The sequence below is a fragment of the Mesitornis unicolor genome, unplaced genomic scaffold, assembly GCF_000695765.1.
Source record: "Mesitornis unicolor isolate BGI_N332 unplaced genomic scaffold, ASM69576v1 scaffold8206, whole genome shotgun sequence".
NCBI classification, from domain to species: domain Eukaryota; kingdom Metazoa; phylum Chordata; class Aves; order Mesitornithiformes; family Mesitornithidae; genus Mesitornis; species Mesitornis unicolor.
This window is the reverse complement of record NW_010191631.1, coordinates 1-14,007: the sequence shown is the minus strand read 5'-3', so window position 1 is coordinate 14,007 and position 14,007 is coordinate 1. Positions and strand designations below refer to the sequence as shown.

General features: G+C 43.3%; 1 protein-coding gene across 1 annotated transcript; it reads right to left on the bottom strand.

Moving 5' to 3' along the window:
- Positions 1-1,528: 1,528 nt before the first annotated feature.
- On the bottom strand, positions 1,529-13,385 carry KAT7 (K(lysine) acetyltransferase 7). The gene is made up of 14 exons (XM_010186797.1): positions 13,214-13,385; positions 11,491-11,667; positions 11,071-11,310; positions 10,418-10,500; positions 10,082-10,171; positions 9,287-9,385; positions 9,020-9,130; positions 7,906-8,097; positions 7,614-7,703; positions 6,552-6,692; positions 5,291-5,384; positions 4,963-5,109; positions 4,020-4,126; positions 1,529-3,368 (listed from the first exon to the last, which is right to left on the bottom strand). Exons 1-14 carry the CDS (start codon positions 13,383-13,385, stop codon positions 3,267-3,269), a joined length of 1,845 nt encoding a protein of 614 aa, XP_010185099.1. The 3' UTR covers positions 1,529-3,266.
- Positions 13,386-14,007: the final 622 nt, after the last annotated feature.

Below are 14,007 nucleotides of genomic sequence, written 5' to 3'. Positions count from 1 at the left end.
ATAAAGCTTTCAAAGGGCTGTTTCTCATTTACTGACAGCAGAGAAACAAAAATGTTTTTTAACTTTGGCTCTGCGGAATGACAAACTTTTTGGAAAATACACGAGAAGCGCAGTAGGTGACAACCAAACCAAACCAACTGCATTGCTGGCCCAGGGAAAAAAAGGATGGGTTTGATGTTAAAGCTTCGGGGCTGAGCGTTGGAAGAGCTGGGTTTCTGTCTCATTCTTCGGTAGGTTCCTCTCTGGGTTTGGGCACAACAACCCGAGCCTTTCAAATCCAGCAGATTCCTTATGAGGTTGTATCTGCTCCAGCCGTTCACCTTTACTGGCATTCAAAACCTCATCTCCAGTTCCACAGCCACTTCTCGTTTCTGGGACGCAGAGGTGAGCTGGTCTGGCTCTCCACTTCTCACTCAAGTCTTGCACTGAATTTGCGTTTGTGCGAGGGTTTCTTTGGGTCTATCACAGCAAAGAACTCGGCAGGGCTACAAGTGAGCTTTAGTTCATGTACATGAGTCATTCCTACGTTAAGTCAAGGATAAATGCACGTGGGGTTTTTTAATACATGAGAAAAAGAAGGGGACAGGAAGGTGCTAATGTAGGAAAATTTACTGAAAGCACCAGCTGCTTTTTGGTAGCATCATCATTTTTAGGTGGGCTTCAAACTGCCCATAGAGAATACAACATCTGCAAGGTCGCAGTTGCTATGAATAAACTGGATGAAACCGAGCGTGTCTCATCCTTTGGTTACCCAGAGGTGTTTCTGGCTATCTGTATGACTCACTACTTAATTAGTGTTTGCAGACCAAAGCACCCAGAGGTCCCAGTCAAGCGCAGGACCCCATTTTGTTAAGAACTGGACACACACAGGGCCAGTCGCTGCCTCAGAGAAGTCACAGCATAAACAGACTTGACAGAATAAAGGCAGGAGCAAAACAAAAGCTTAGAGAGGGGCTGGCTGTCACGCAGCAGAGCAGAATCTCAGGAGGGAGCTGGAGCACATAAATGTAATGAACCGTTTCACATCAGAGATTGTATCAAAGACCCAAAATGTTTGAGAGATGTGCTGAATTTCAAACACTGGTTTTTGAAGATCAAAGTCTTCACTGCCCCGAATCCTCCCACAGTACAAGAAGCAAGAAGATCTGGTCATGGAAGCACAAAAAATAAAGGTTGAAAATCTAAGGCCATCACTTTTAGGGTAACTCCTTCCTTCTTCAACCAACTTGAGGCAGACAGATGCTATCCCAGTTTTGCACAACGTAATTAAGCTGCCGTATCTGGCAGCATCAATACATTCCTCATGGTAGCCTCCTGTGCATAATAAGCTCCAGAATGAATACACAATACAGGCAATTTCTGAAGGGTTTAACCTAAAGGACGCCCTAGTCACAATCCTTAATACACTGGGCACAAAGACGGGTTCCAAATTAATCCCTTGCAACATAAAGCAGCAGCTTCACTTAACTGGAGACGCAGAATAGCATCTGACTGAAAAAAAAAAAGATAATCAAAAGCAAGCATGAACTTGAGCAGAGAACATGCTTTATTGAGAAGTAGATACAAGAATAGCACATTCTACCACATCATGGGAACGGGGTTTAACTGCTGCACGAGAATGGCCTTCTTCCCTACTCCACAAGAGATCTACTTTGTCAGACAGTTTCATGAGTATCTGTAGTTAGTTACAATACAGGAGCAAAGGGCACGAAACAGCAAAACTCAGTAATGCCCACAAGGTATACACCATGTACTGATGATCTTTTTTCTTTTTCTTTTCTTTTTTTTTTTTAAGGAGGCAGAGAAAGGCAGACAACCAGCAGAAGAGCAATAGAGAACTTTTCCACGTTAGGATGGGTCAGTGGTTAACAGGAAACAGCTCCTACCTACCGGTGTATTGCAAGTGTTTCGTTTCATACACCACTCAATGAGGAAGCATTGGAAGGTTTAAATGAAATCAGCACTATGAGGTGCTGCCATCGTCTACCCCAAGATTGTCCCCCCCTTTTAATCACACTGGAGCCATAGAGGAAACCTGTGGCACAAGGACAGTGGTTATACTTGAAAGCCATTGTACGATAGTTTCTTCTGGTGGTGCTGATGGAAGAGAAGAAGTAAAAGCTTTTTTGTTTTACAAAGACAAACAAGAATGCACTGTCAGAGAAGCAAACCATCCACACAGCTAACTGGAGCTGCCGCTGCTGCACAGAGCGTATGCTGTAGGCGATCCAACGACTGACGGTATTTGCATTGTAGTTTCTGTGGCTGTTTGGACAAGGCTAGCAAAAAAAATCTGTCTGAAGTTTTTCTTTCTTCAGCCTAGAGGAAAAAAATCCTCTCCAATACAAAGAGACCTACGCTTCAAGGAAGACTACTCTGGGAAAACTATCTCCAATGAAAGACACTGAACAGGCTGTTTCTGTGTAAAGGAACTCAGGAACTAACTCTTGAGAGAGAAACCAGGAAAAACCAGTAACTTATCATCAAAGAGGTCTCTCCAGCAGACATGGTTCTGCAGTAGCTCCAGGAGCGTTAACCAAGAGCAACCCTAGGAACATCTCAGACCATGATGTTCTCACACACTTAGCCTTGACTCCTCCAGGGTAACACAATCAATCACACCACTCAGTTATAAGCTATGCAAGCTTCTGACTGTACAATATTAGCTATGTGAAGACCTGTTCTATTATATGGAGAACACTGCTGAAAGAGGTGGCATGTCACCTTACTAAAACTATTGATACATGGAATGGCACAGTCCATCAGACAAGACTGGGTAAAAATGCTGAAGTCAGTGTAACTGCCAACTTGGTGGAAAACCAGACTTTCCCCAAACAAGCATTATTAGACCTTGTTCAAAAGCCACAGAAGTTATCTCCATTACTTAGAATGCAAGGAACCTGAAGGAAGAAACAACCAGATTATAGGACACAACACAACCTCATTGGAATAAGAACATTAGGGTAAGACCAGTGACTGGACAGGTACAGTACCAGGTATCAGAACTCCTTGGGCCAGTGCTGCTAGGAGCTTCATTTGGGTCCTATACAGATCCAATCCTTGCAACCTCATTGAGGCCGAAACATAAAGTTCCTCAGAACTAGCGTCTGTGGTGTGCACAAAAGATCTGGGCCAGAACAGTACCAAGGGGAACTGATCTTTTGGGAGGGTACTGTACCAGCCAATCACAACAGCAACAGAGACAACAGAGATCCCTAGGGTACTTCCTACTGCTGGGGTTCACTGGCTTCAGGAGTGACAGACAGTTAAGTTCCCTTAGGAGGGGTCCATTTCAAACAGCTGGGATCCATTATCTTATTGCTGTTGGATCTTTTTGCCTCTTTGGCTATCCATTCATCAATCAGATCCTAAGGAAAAGAGCATGAAAGGGCAGGTTAAAACAAACGATCTGTGATGGAGAATTATCCATGGTACAACACCACACATCTAAGCCCACAAATGGGAAGATGAGCAACCTACAACTGCCTAGCATGACAAACATAACATTTCCTCCGCAGCACTCTCTAGAAGCCCTTCCAGTCACACTGCTAAGTCTCAGGGTGGACAAAACAAAAGCGAGAAGCTGTCACATTTAGGAATTTATAAACCACTTGTCTTATGTCTAACGATGGTACAAACAGAAGTCATTCAGGATTCCATTAATTCAGTTCACTTCTGTGCCACCCATTTGCCCAATAAAGGGCAGGGATGATGAGGAGCATGACAGCAATGTTGATCCATCGCTCCCCTAAAAAGCTGCTTACAACGAACGCTATTGCACACATCAGAATATGAAGGTCAATGCAGCGTATTTCTAGGCTACTGAAGAATCAGCTCAGAAACCCATGTCGTATTTTATCAGTTACTGCATTTGGAAACTACAGTGCTCCTTCACTAGAATCGAAAGGCTGGAAAACCCAGCAGAATGTGAAGGAAATACTGATTTCAGCAAGTTCATACGAATCTAACAGCTAAATATAAGGAAACAAAAGTGCATAAATAGCCATCACAAATCTCACCTGTCTTTTTAGGACCAGGTGTTTTCCTTTCCAGTATTTGAGCATCTGAAGCGCCTGCAACGTGCTAACGATGTCAACGGGGTTTACTGCAGTCTCCTGGCTGATTTCTGCAAACCAGTATCAGTTTATGTTAGAAGAGAAATAAATTCCTCCTCAGCAGCCCGTAATTGTTAAGTTTACAACTACAACTTCTATGCAACTCCTTTTGAAGCGATATACACAAGGTGCCTTGCAGATATTGAAGGTGGCACGTGCAGTGCTACTGTTGCTGCATGATCTGCCCCCTTTCACCACCCTGGTGATCTGCTGCACTGCTGTGTCACTCGCCTTTGCTCACTTCACTCTCGAGGGGTGATTGATTGCAATTAGCTTGAAGAACAGCCCAGCTCACCCAAAAACTGAAAGCCAGCCTAGACACTGCAATGATTTAGTAATATGAATTTTAGGATCCAAGTTAATGAGGTGTAATTGTGTGAAAGATGTAGCTGCTTCTTCAGAACTACCACGGTAGCTCCATGAAATGCTGCATACTCCAAGGTGCCATAAACATAAAAATGCTATTAAAAGAAGTCTCAGTATTTTCCCAAAGCAGTTGAAAGCCTCTCAATGGAGCCACTTTTCTTTTTAAAATTAACATTCTCACCTACAGACGGATGAAGTTCTTTGCTGAATCTTTTAAAAAAAAAAAAACCACATGTTTTTTTAAAAGCAGCAGCCAGTTCATACTTTCAAAACTCTGCATCTGGCTTATCTTTACTGGTGGCAGGACTGGAAGGGAACCATACCCAACTATAGGAATATTCCACCAGCTGTGCTGCGACACAAACACCTGTGTGAATGAGTCAAGCATGACTTGCTTGTATTTGAGGAAAATGAGTGGATGAGATGCACAGGTATGTTCCTGAACCAATTCACTACAAGCTTATTTAGCTTGAAAACATACCTTTTATAGAGATCTCTTTTCCTTGGAAATTATGCAGGTAACGAAGGAGAACTTCCTTCCAGTAACTACGGTAGCTGATGAGACCCAAATCAGACAGAGGGCGTTCCGGAGAGCCAACTTTTTCTTCTACTTTGGAAAGCAAATAGCCTGTAAAGGAAAGAAAACCTATTTATTCTTCCTAAGCTACTCTCTCCTGACTGTCACCCTCTTTAGCACATGCAGAACTCAGTTATAATGAAAACTGCTCAACCACCACCACAGACAAGTTACATTTCTTGGTGCAACTGTCATGTTGGACAGAGTATGTTCGCAGAATTTCTCTACTTACTGAAGTCAATGAGCATTTTGCCGTAGCCTTGCCTCATATATTGAGGCATTGTCAGGATACAAGAAACATTGTAGTTGAGAAAAGAATTCTTCTCCTAAAAACAAGAACAGAGAGGACAGATTAACAGGTCTAGATCTGCACAAACAAAGGGCATATCATGGTCCCAACAGACTGAACAAGCCTGTGCGCCTGATACAATACGTGAAAGCAGCAACAGTAGAAAAACCTGCCTAACAACAAGTAACACGATCATCCTTCAGCTACCAACCTGGCTCAGTGTCTTACTTTATTAGCCATTAAATTGGGTGTCTGGTGCACAATTTTAAGCCTAGGCTGGCTGGCCATGGAGTTGTACCTGAGAGGGAACCAGTAACACTCCCACTACCACCTCTGTAAGCTACCAGGCTTACAGGCAACAAGAGAGCGACATAGCAGCATTGTAGGGACGTGGTATATATTGAAATGTTCAGACAAAGAGACCTGGACACACTTATCCTCAGATCAGTGCAGACTGTTCTTTACAGCTTCTTTTTTTCTTATATATTTATTCAGTTTTGACTCAGGAGATTTAAGGAATATAGTTTCCTGCACTTTGTTTGGGAAGAGTATCCTCCTACCTAAAGAATTTCACTGCCTGAAATAGCTGAACTAACTGCATTGCATGATATCACCATGCCCAGAAGGGTAATCACTTCTTCTGTACTGAAGTAAGAACCACCAGGAAATGTACTTCACAAATGTGCAGCAGAGGTTAAACAAACAGATTGGTAGGCAACCTGTCTGAGCAAACAGTTGAGAAAACTGGCTCCTACTCTAAGCTTGGCCAGTGACTTGTAGGATCTGCTTAAGTTATCTGAGTTATGTGTCAGCTTCTCCACCTAATTTTTATTCCTTCAAGTACTTTATTAAAAAAAATAATGGTGATTAACACTTATTTTAAAGTATTTTTCTCTAAATTTCTTTACATTTTCTTTATCCTTACTTTTGCCTACATTTAAGACACCATTATGTTTCCTAACAACAATAGCTCATTTCAGCTGATTCGGTTTTTGGTAGCAATGAGGAAAGATGTGACAGCAAGGCACCTGCAATCCCTGCAGCAAACATAACAATTCACACAGATGAGGTTTGAAACTTACCTACTCCTAAAGGCAACAAATCCTGAGACTACAAAAACTCAGGAGAAGAAATTCAGTCCTGATAATCTGTGTCCTAAGTTTCATTCTAGTGAGGTAGTAATGCATAGACATTTTCAACTAACCTTGGAGAAATATCCTATCAGGTGACAGCCAGTGTTGTCAGCTTCTGTCATGACATAGAAGAGGAAGGGTTCAACATCGTAATACAGTGTTTTATGGTCCAAGAAAAGTTTTGCCAGCAGACACAGGTTTTGACAGTAGATCTGGAAGCAAAAGGAGAGTAGGATACACCTGCTTATTACAGTGGCACATTCCAAGAGCGGACAAAAACAGGCGTACATGGGAAATGACATGAAAACTCTGAATCATCTGAGAAATGATGTAGTCTTTCAAACAGAGCAGCTGGGCCAGGAAACAATTCCATTTGTGAAGAAACTTGATAAGCCTGGCTTCCTAAGGGTGGGACATGACGTCTGCAATATCTGTCTCTGAATGCCCAAGCTATCACATCCTCAGAGAAAGGGAACCGAAGGCTGGATCTCTGCTCACTTGTGCTGCATTGTATTAATCCCCTGCTTCAAGGTTATCTCTGCTAACTAGAAAAGACTCCTCCCAACTTCTGGCAGTGTAGAATTTAGTTTCTAAAATTGTTTCTTTGTTCTTTCCTTTGAGGCCTTGAAGACTCGTAACAACCAGACAGGGCATAAGCATGGTGGTGCTACTGCCTGGGACTGAATCTGCACTTGGAGATTCATGTTCTACACTTAAATTCAGGGTTAAAGAGGTCATCCTCAATAACACAAGGCTGCTTCCCGCTCTAACCCAAATTTGACTGAGTATTCACAGTGAATGGGAGAGGGCAGTAGCAATCTACTGAGACCAAGCACAGAATCTCCCCCATGACGTTCAGAAAGGGATCTTGACACACATCTCCGAGCACGGTATGAGACAACAGATGGAACTGCTGGAGCACAAGAGGACTAAGGAATAACCACAGAGAAAAAGGCACACAGAACTACTGCCAGAATTGCCAAGAATGGACAGATCAGACTATAGTAGCCTTTCTGCAACTGAACAGAGAAAGGGCCATATGCATCCTATTTCTCTACAGGAAAAGCAGTGCCTGGTACATCTGAAAGACAGACTCCACGCTCCAGACTGGCCTAATGATCGCAGTTGGCTACCTTGTTCTTTTTCCCATCCACTTCAAACACCGAAATGGAGCCTTTGCGGTAGATTTCATCACCTGGTGGATGTTTCCAAACACATTTTGCCTATGAGAGGAAAACAAAGTTAGGGTGACACTACTGTTTTAAAGGCAAAGAAGGTTACAACAGCTACTGGAAACACCAGGAGACATGCAGTCTTCTTACCTCCTAAAGTGAGCAATTGAGCTAACAACAGTAATGTTTTAAAACATTCACATGCTTACATCAGATTTTAAAACTCAGGAATCAGCTCTGCCCTAGCCCTTACCATGTGTCGGCGCAGTATTGTCTGGCTTTTCATGTACTTGAGACAGAACTCGCACATGTAGAGACGTCCCAGACGAGCATACTCTTCTGGGTAGGGAGAATGATACCAAGTATCCAGCTCGTAACGGCCGAAAGCGATTGTTTTAATCATATTGCTGCCTTCTGTGATCTGGCCCTGGAGCCGCAACTTTTCCTATGAATGAGAAAAATTGATATGTTTGTTTGTTTGTTTGGGGTTTTTTTTAAGTAGGTAGAGAGGAAGGGAGCCCTATTTATTTCCCTCAAGGAAATAATTTACTTCAAGTCTCCTAAATTCATCTTTCAGTGTGACCACATCTAATGACCTCTTCCACAGGCCTCTCCTCACTCAAACTCAGCTTGAGCCCTGTCCACAAACAGGACAACTACTGACTGTTCCTGTCACCAGGGAATGTCTTGTGAATGAGCACTCAGCAGCACACTAACGCCAGGATCCTACTCTTTCTGTCATAAGCTCTTTGCCACTTCATGCTTCTTTCCTAATCTGTAGGGAGAGGACACAGTCTAATGTTCTGTCTTAAATGTCCCAGATGTAATTGTCACTGGAAAACATCAAAGTATCCTTTGGTTCATCTCTGGAGATGGAAAGTGGCTTTGGAAAGCACTTACAGAAGCCTCAAGCAATACAAGGCTTTGAACTCCATTCCAGTCACCAGCTACTGTCAAGATGATTTTTGTCTTTTACTATCATCACTCCTTAACCATTCTTTCAGCAGGTGAAGCTGTCCATCCCTTAACTAAAAACAAATACCTATTAAATGGGACTGTTACCAATTATTCCTCTTGCAGGCACTGCAGCACTGATGACTGCAAATGCTTAGCTCTGGCTGTACTTTCAGCAAACCCTCCAAATGACTGGCACTTAAACATTATCCTCAGTGTAACGCTGCTGACTCAGCTGGGCTCTAGCTGCTCTTCTTACAAACTCTGATTCTATATGCACGAAAAACAAAACCCAGAAAGCATTCACATTTCTAAAAAAGACATTTGCTAGGGGATATATCATGCGTTGGAAGATATTCACATTTCTAAAAAAGACATTTGCTAGGAGATATATCATGTGTTGGAAGGCTCACCAGGTCCTCAGACGCCCGCGCTTGCGCTCTTCGGAAAAGCTCAAGGTCATACTCGCTCGTCAGGTTTTCAAGTAAAGGTTCCCTAGTATTGCCATAGGTTTGTCTGTGTTCCTAGAACAATAAAATAATAGGAGGTTTGGCTGCCTTGCTGCTACAAAACTGTTGGATCCCGCAGCTTTTTTAGCTGAGAATGTTGCAGAATGACTGGGAAAGCCAAACTCTCATTTCAGAGAGGAGGGAATGAAAAAATGAAGTTAGTGCTGTTACCATATATTTTTCTTTTTGCTCCTTGCTTAGTCCCGAGTTCCTCTTCTTCCTGAGCTCAGCTACTTTCTCTTTGTATCGCAGCTGTCTCTCTGTTGGTGCCTGAAAGGAATCAGAGGTGGAAACCTTCACTAGGCTTCATCCACTTCAAACATTTTTCTTCACCTTCCCACACTAAAGGACCTCTGTCCTGGCTTTCATTTTATGAGGTTTGTTGCCTCTGAACCAAATCCTGTGCTAATAAGAAGGCACTGCAGTTACAACACAGGTATGTAAAGTAGGAAATGTTTCTTCCTACCGCAGCTTGCCTTTGCCAATGTACTCAGTCCCACAGGACAGGGTGCGCTCCTTATGCACTGCTTAATCATGGGGAAAGGCTCTGAGCTGACTCATTAAGTCATCTTGACTCAAGTCCAAGACTCATGAACTGAAAAATGTAATTCCCCTGGTTTTATTCTTTTCTATTTAGTCAGAGTAAAATTGTAGTCTACAGTCCTGCAGGAATTCTCTTGTCCTAAACATGCAGAAAAGATCATCCTGAGAACAGCAAAAGCCTCCTTTGCAGTATTACTGGCCAGTGCCACCTCTCTGCTCTCACTACCTGCCCCAGTCTCTCCTCTAAGGGATACAGTGAATTGCCTGGAGCTGACAAACATGGAGTGTCAGGACTTGGCACAACAGTTTATCCGAGAAGTGAAAAAGGGAGATCAAGTTAAAATTGTGGTCACTGGAAGCCACAGGCTGAGGTTTTTCCCACTCTGAACTGAGCAGCCACTCCATTCTGTGCAGGTTGCCTACCTGGTGTCTGGTGGCGTGCCTGTTGTTGTCATCCTGCCGGTGCGCCAGCATTCTCTCCTCAATCTGCTTATCCCGGCTCTGTGCTCGCACCTGGAAGCCAAAACTCATCTGTGAATGCTGCAGGAATCTACGGCCAAAGCCTTCATTTTTTCAACTTCTCCTTTAGGTGAATTTTTTTAACTGTAATTCACAGCTTATTTGATACACAAACACTGCTGTCTTACAGCTAAAGACATCAGCTGAAACATGTTAACTCTGTTTTCTGTTTACAAATGGCAGGTCTTGGCATTTTGTTCCGAAAAAACATAAGGAAGATAAAACAGAAAAGTATTTTACCTTGCACTCATCCGCTGAGAGATTATGATATAGTGGGCAGCCCGATATGGAGAAGTGTCGCTCGTGTTTTCCAGTTAGATGCCCTGCAAAGAATCAGAAAAAAAACCAAAACACTTTTAACATATAACATAAACTGGTTTAAAAGTATCCTAGATGGGCAGACACCTCACATGAGCTTCTCAAGGAGCATGCTTAGTTTATTACCAGTGTGACAGGAGGAGCACACTTCACGGTTCATGGCACAAGCTTTAAGAACGAAAAGGAAAAATCTTTTTCACGCTAACTCAAAAGCTGCACTCCATGCAAGCAGCCAGGTATATTAGGGGTCTGAAATAATTTGTTTCTGAAAACCTGCTTCTGGCAGAGACCAGTACCCTACCTGCAAGACTCTGCATTTTCCTCCCACACCTGTGCTCAAACTCCTAACTTGTCCTTTACCCTAACATCCCCCAAACACTCCTAGCCAGAAAACACCTCCAGGAAAAATATACCTGCAGATATGCTTCATATCCCTTCTCTAGACCCACTTGTCAGTAATACTTCTGATCCTAATAAAACGTGTATCTTTAGGATGCATAACTCAACTGAGCGGGACTTTGAATATCACAGCAGGAAGTCAAAAACCAACAGATTAATCCTGGAGCTGAAATTACCTAAAGAGTTACAACCAGGAGTGGGACATTTCATGTTGAAATTGTAGCTTTCATGGAAGCGGCGGCGCTTAGGGCGGTGAGACAGGTCACTTCCAGAATCCTTCATGGACATGTCCTTGGCAATGCTCTCATCATGGGACACATTTGGACTGGAGATATCAATATCAGACTCTGAGGAAGGGGCATTCCCGGTGGGGGTACGAGGTGGAGACTCATCGTGATCCGCTGCATTTTTAGTGTCTGAATAAGGATCAAGATGTTACAAATTTGCCTGAAAGAAAGCTTTCAAAAAAATATGTAAAGCAACTGCGGACAGCTGTCTCAAACCCTCTTTCCTCAGGATATCACAGTGTGTCCTCAGAGAATGTACTCACATACTCTTTCCAACAGCATTTTGCAAACTTTCAGCACCTCACATACCTCTATCAGAAAAGTCAACCACTTGCTCAGTCTCTGACCCAGATGAGCGGGTCTGCCGGAGCGGGTATTTCTTTGGAGTCACAGGAGTAGGCTGCTGTTGGCTGCGGGTAACCCTCCTCGTAGAATAGACAGGTTCTTCTGCTCCAAACGATGGCGGATTACGAACTGGGCTGGAATCTAATCCCACAGAAGAACCACAATTACACCCACAATAACCACTGTAAGTCAGACTCGCCTCACACGTGCTCTGAGATCTAGAACACCAACATCTGAGAGCTGGGTATCAACACAGAGCCCTGTCCCACTGCTCACCGCCACACACCACCACAAAGATACGCTCTGTACTTTTGAGCTTTAATCTTTTGACACTTTTACCAACACTGAGGAATCTGGAATTAGATCAGCTTTCTCCGGACTTAATTACTTAATGAACTAGTAATTACAAACCAGCTCCCATTTGGAAAGCTAAAGAACTGTTAGTTCAGATAAGAACCATCAGTGTTTAGATAACCCTTGGGATTAGCAAGATTGCTTCTGGTGTGGAGCTGTATTTAGGACCCTGCGTGTGGTTTTGTGATCCTATACTGCTCAGAAGAGTATAAAGCAATTATTTTGCATGAAAACAATGCTTTCATAATCTAGGAATATCACAGGCAATCCCATACACATCCAAACCACCTTTCCTCTTGTTTTTAATTACCAGATGATGATGCATGTACATTTCTTACCTGCAGTAAAACCTGTCACAAACCAGATTCTTTATCAAAGTGTATACATGGAGCAATGGAAAGAAGTTATTATGTACTGTCATTTCCTCCCCTTGATGCCAGATGGCTGCTTATTAACTATCAGCCAAGATATGACTACACTAACACTGAAAATGAGGAGGTGGACACAGCGTTTCCTCTTATAATCTCGATGCCAAAATAGAAGCGTACAAAATAACTGGCAATATGTTGATTACATTTATTGCAGAGTAGGGTCAGCGTCAGCAAGACATGAAAATACATTTTCCCTTGCAGTACAGAAAACCCCAAACAAACAAAGCAAGCAAACAAAAACAGCTTTCATCCCTAAACACCCTCTTTCTAACTTGGCTCCAGTATCAATATAACCATCTAGACAGAATGCAAATTTTTAGAGTTCTCAGAATAACACAGGAGGTTCCACTTCAATTTGAGAAGAAACTTCTTCTCAGTGAGGGTGACAGAGCCCTGGCCCAGGCTGCCCAGAGAGGTTGTGGAGTCTCCTTCTCTGCAGACATTCAAAACCCGCCTGGACGCCTTCCTGTGTAACCTCATCTGGGTGTTCCTGCTCCGGCAGGGGGATTGGACTGGATGAGCTTTGGAGGTCCCTTCCAATCCCTAACGTTCTGGGATTCTGTGAATAATAAGGCAAAGCTGCAAGCAGAATGACGAGGTTTGATTCCTACAGCCTTTCACAAGTAGATAGCTTTACCTTTTGAACAGAAGATACTCCAGTATGGAGCTCCACCACCAGCGTCACTGTTAGATTATATTACCTCATATGTGCAATATGCACATATAAAGACCACTTTTTGTTGTGGTATATTAAATAGCCAATGAAAAAACTTAAATATTTGTATTTAGGTACAAACTCCACGCAATTACGTTCTAAAAGTCAGGAATATGGAGTATGTTGAGCCTCTTGCTACTTAAGAGGCAGATTTTCTTTTCCTTGTTTACGAAAATAAAGCATTTACCTTGAGAGCTCTGACTGAGTCTGGCTGAGGAGCGGGTCACACGGGCGGATCGTCGTGATGTGCCATCGCTTTCAGAGCTGTCTGTATGCTCAGGATCCGTGGAGAAATCGGAGTCTTCTGTCCCATCCGAGCTACTGCCCGCATTCCTCTGCAACACCACAGACCCAGACATTAGCACAGGGGCACATAAACCAGCATATTGTATTTAAACTAATTTAAAAGAAGAGAGAAAACATTTGAGGCTAGGTAGGTAATTTCAAGTTGACACAATGACATATGCAGATTAATAAATGTCAAGTGTAGTACTCTAGAAAAAGTATTTCAGTTTAATAAATACACAGTGTCAGACAGTGTCTTCCATAACAGAAGTTTCCACAAACTTATCCACTAATAACACGGTAGCACTCGATTTTACTTAAAGCAAAAAGGTAAATGTAGTTTCAAAGCTGGACACACCAAGCTCTGAGCTGACCGTTTTCAGTTCACCCTGCCAAGCCAACAGCGCTCCCGCACCATCTGCCTGTTCAAAACAGCAGAGGCAGCCCAGCAGAGCACAAGGCACCAGGGGAGCAGGTGGTGGAGAGAACAGATGGGCTCCAGCAATGGCCAAACTGACTCTTCACCACTCAGCAACTCAGGGCAGCGTCAGGGCTCCTCGGTGGAAGCAAGGCAGAGAAAATGAAGGCACTCAGCGAAGATGCTGGGCCAAAAGAGGCTGTGAATGCAGCTGTGTTCACCTTGTCTCGGACCGCCGGGGCGCCCCCCTGGACCATGCAGCGGACTGGGTGGCTCTC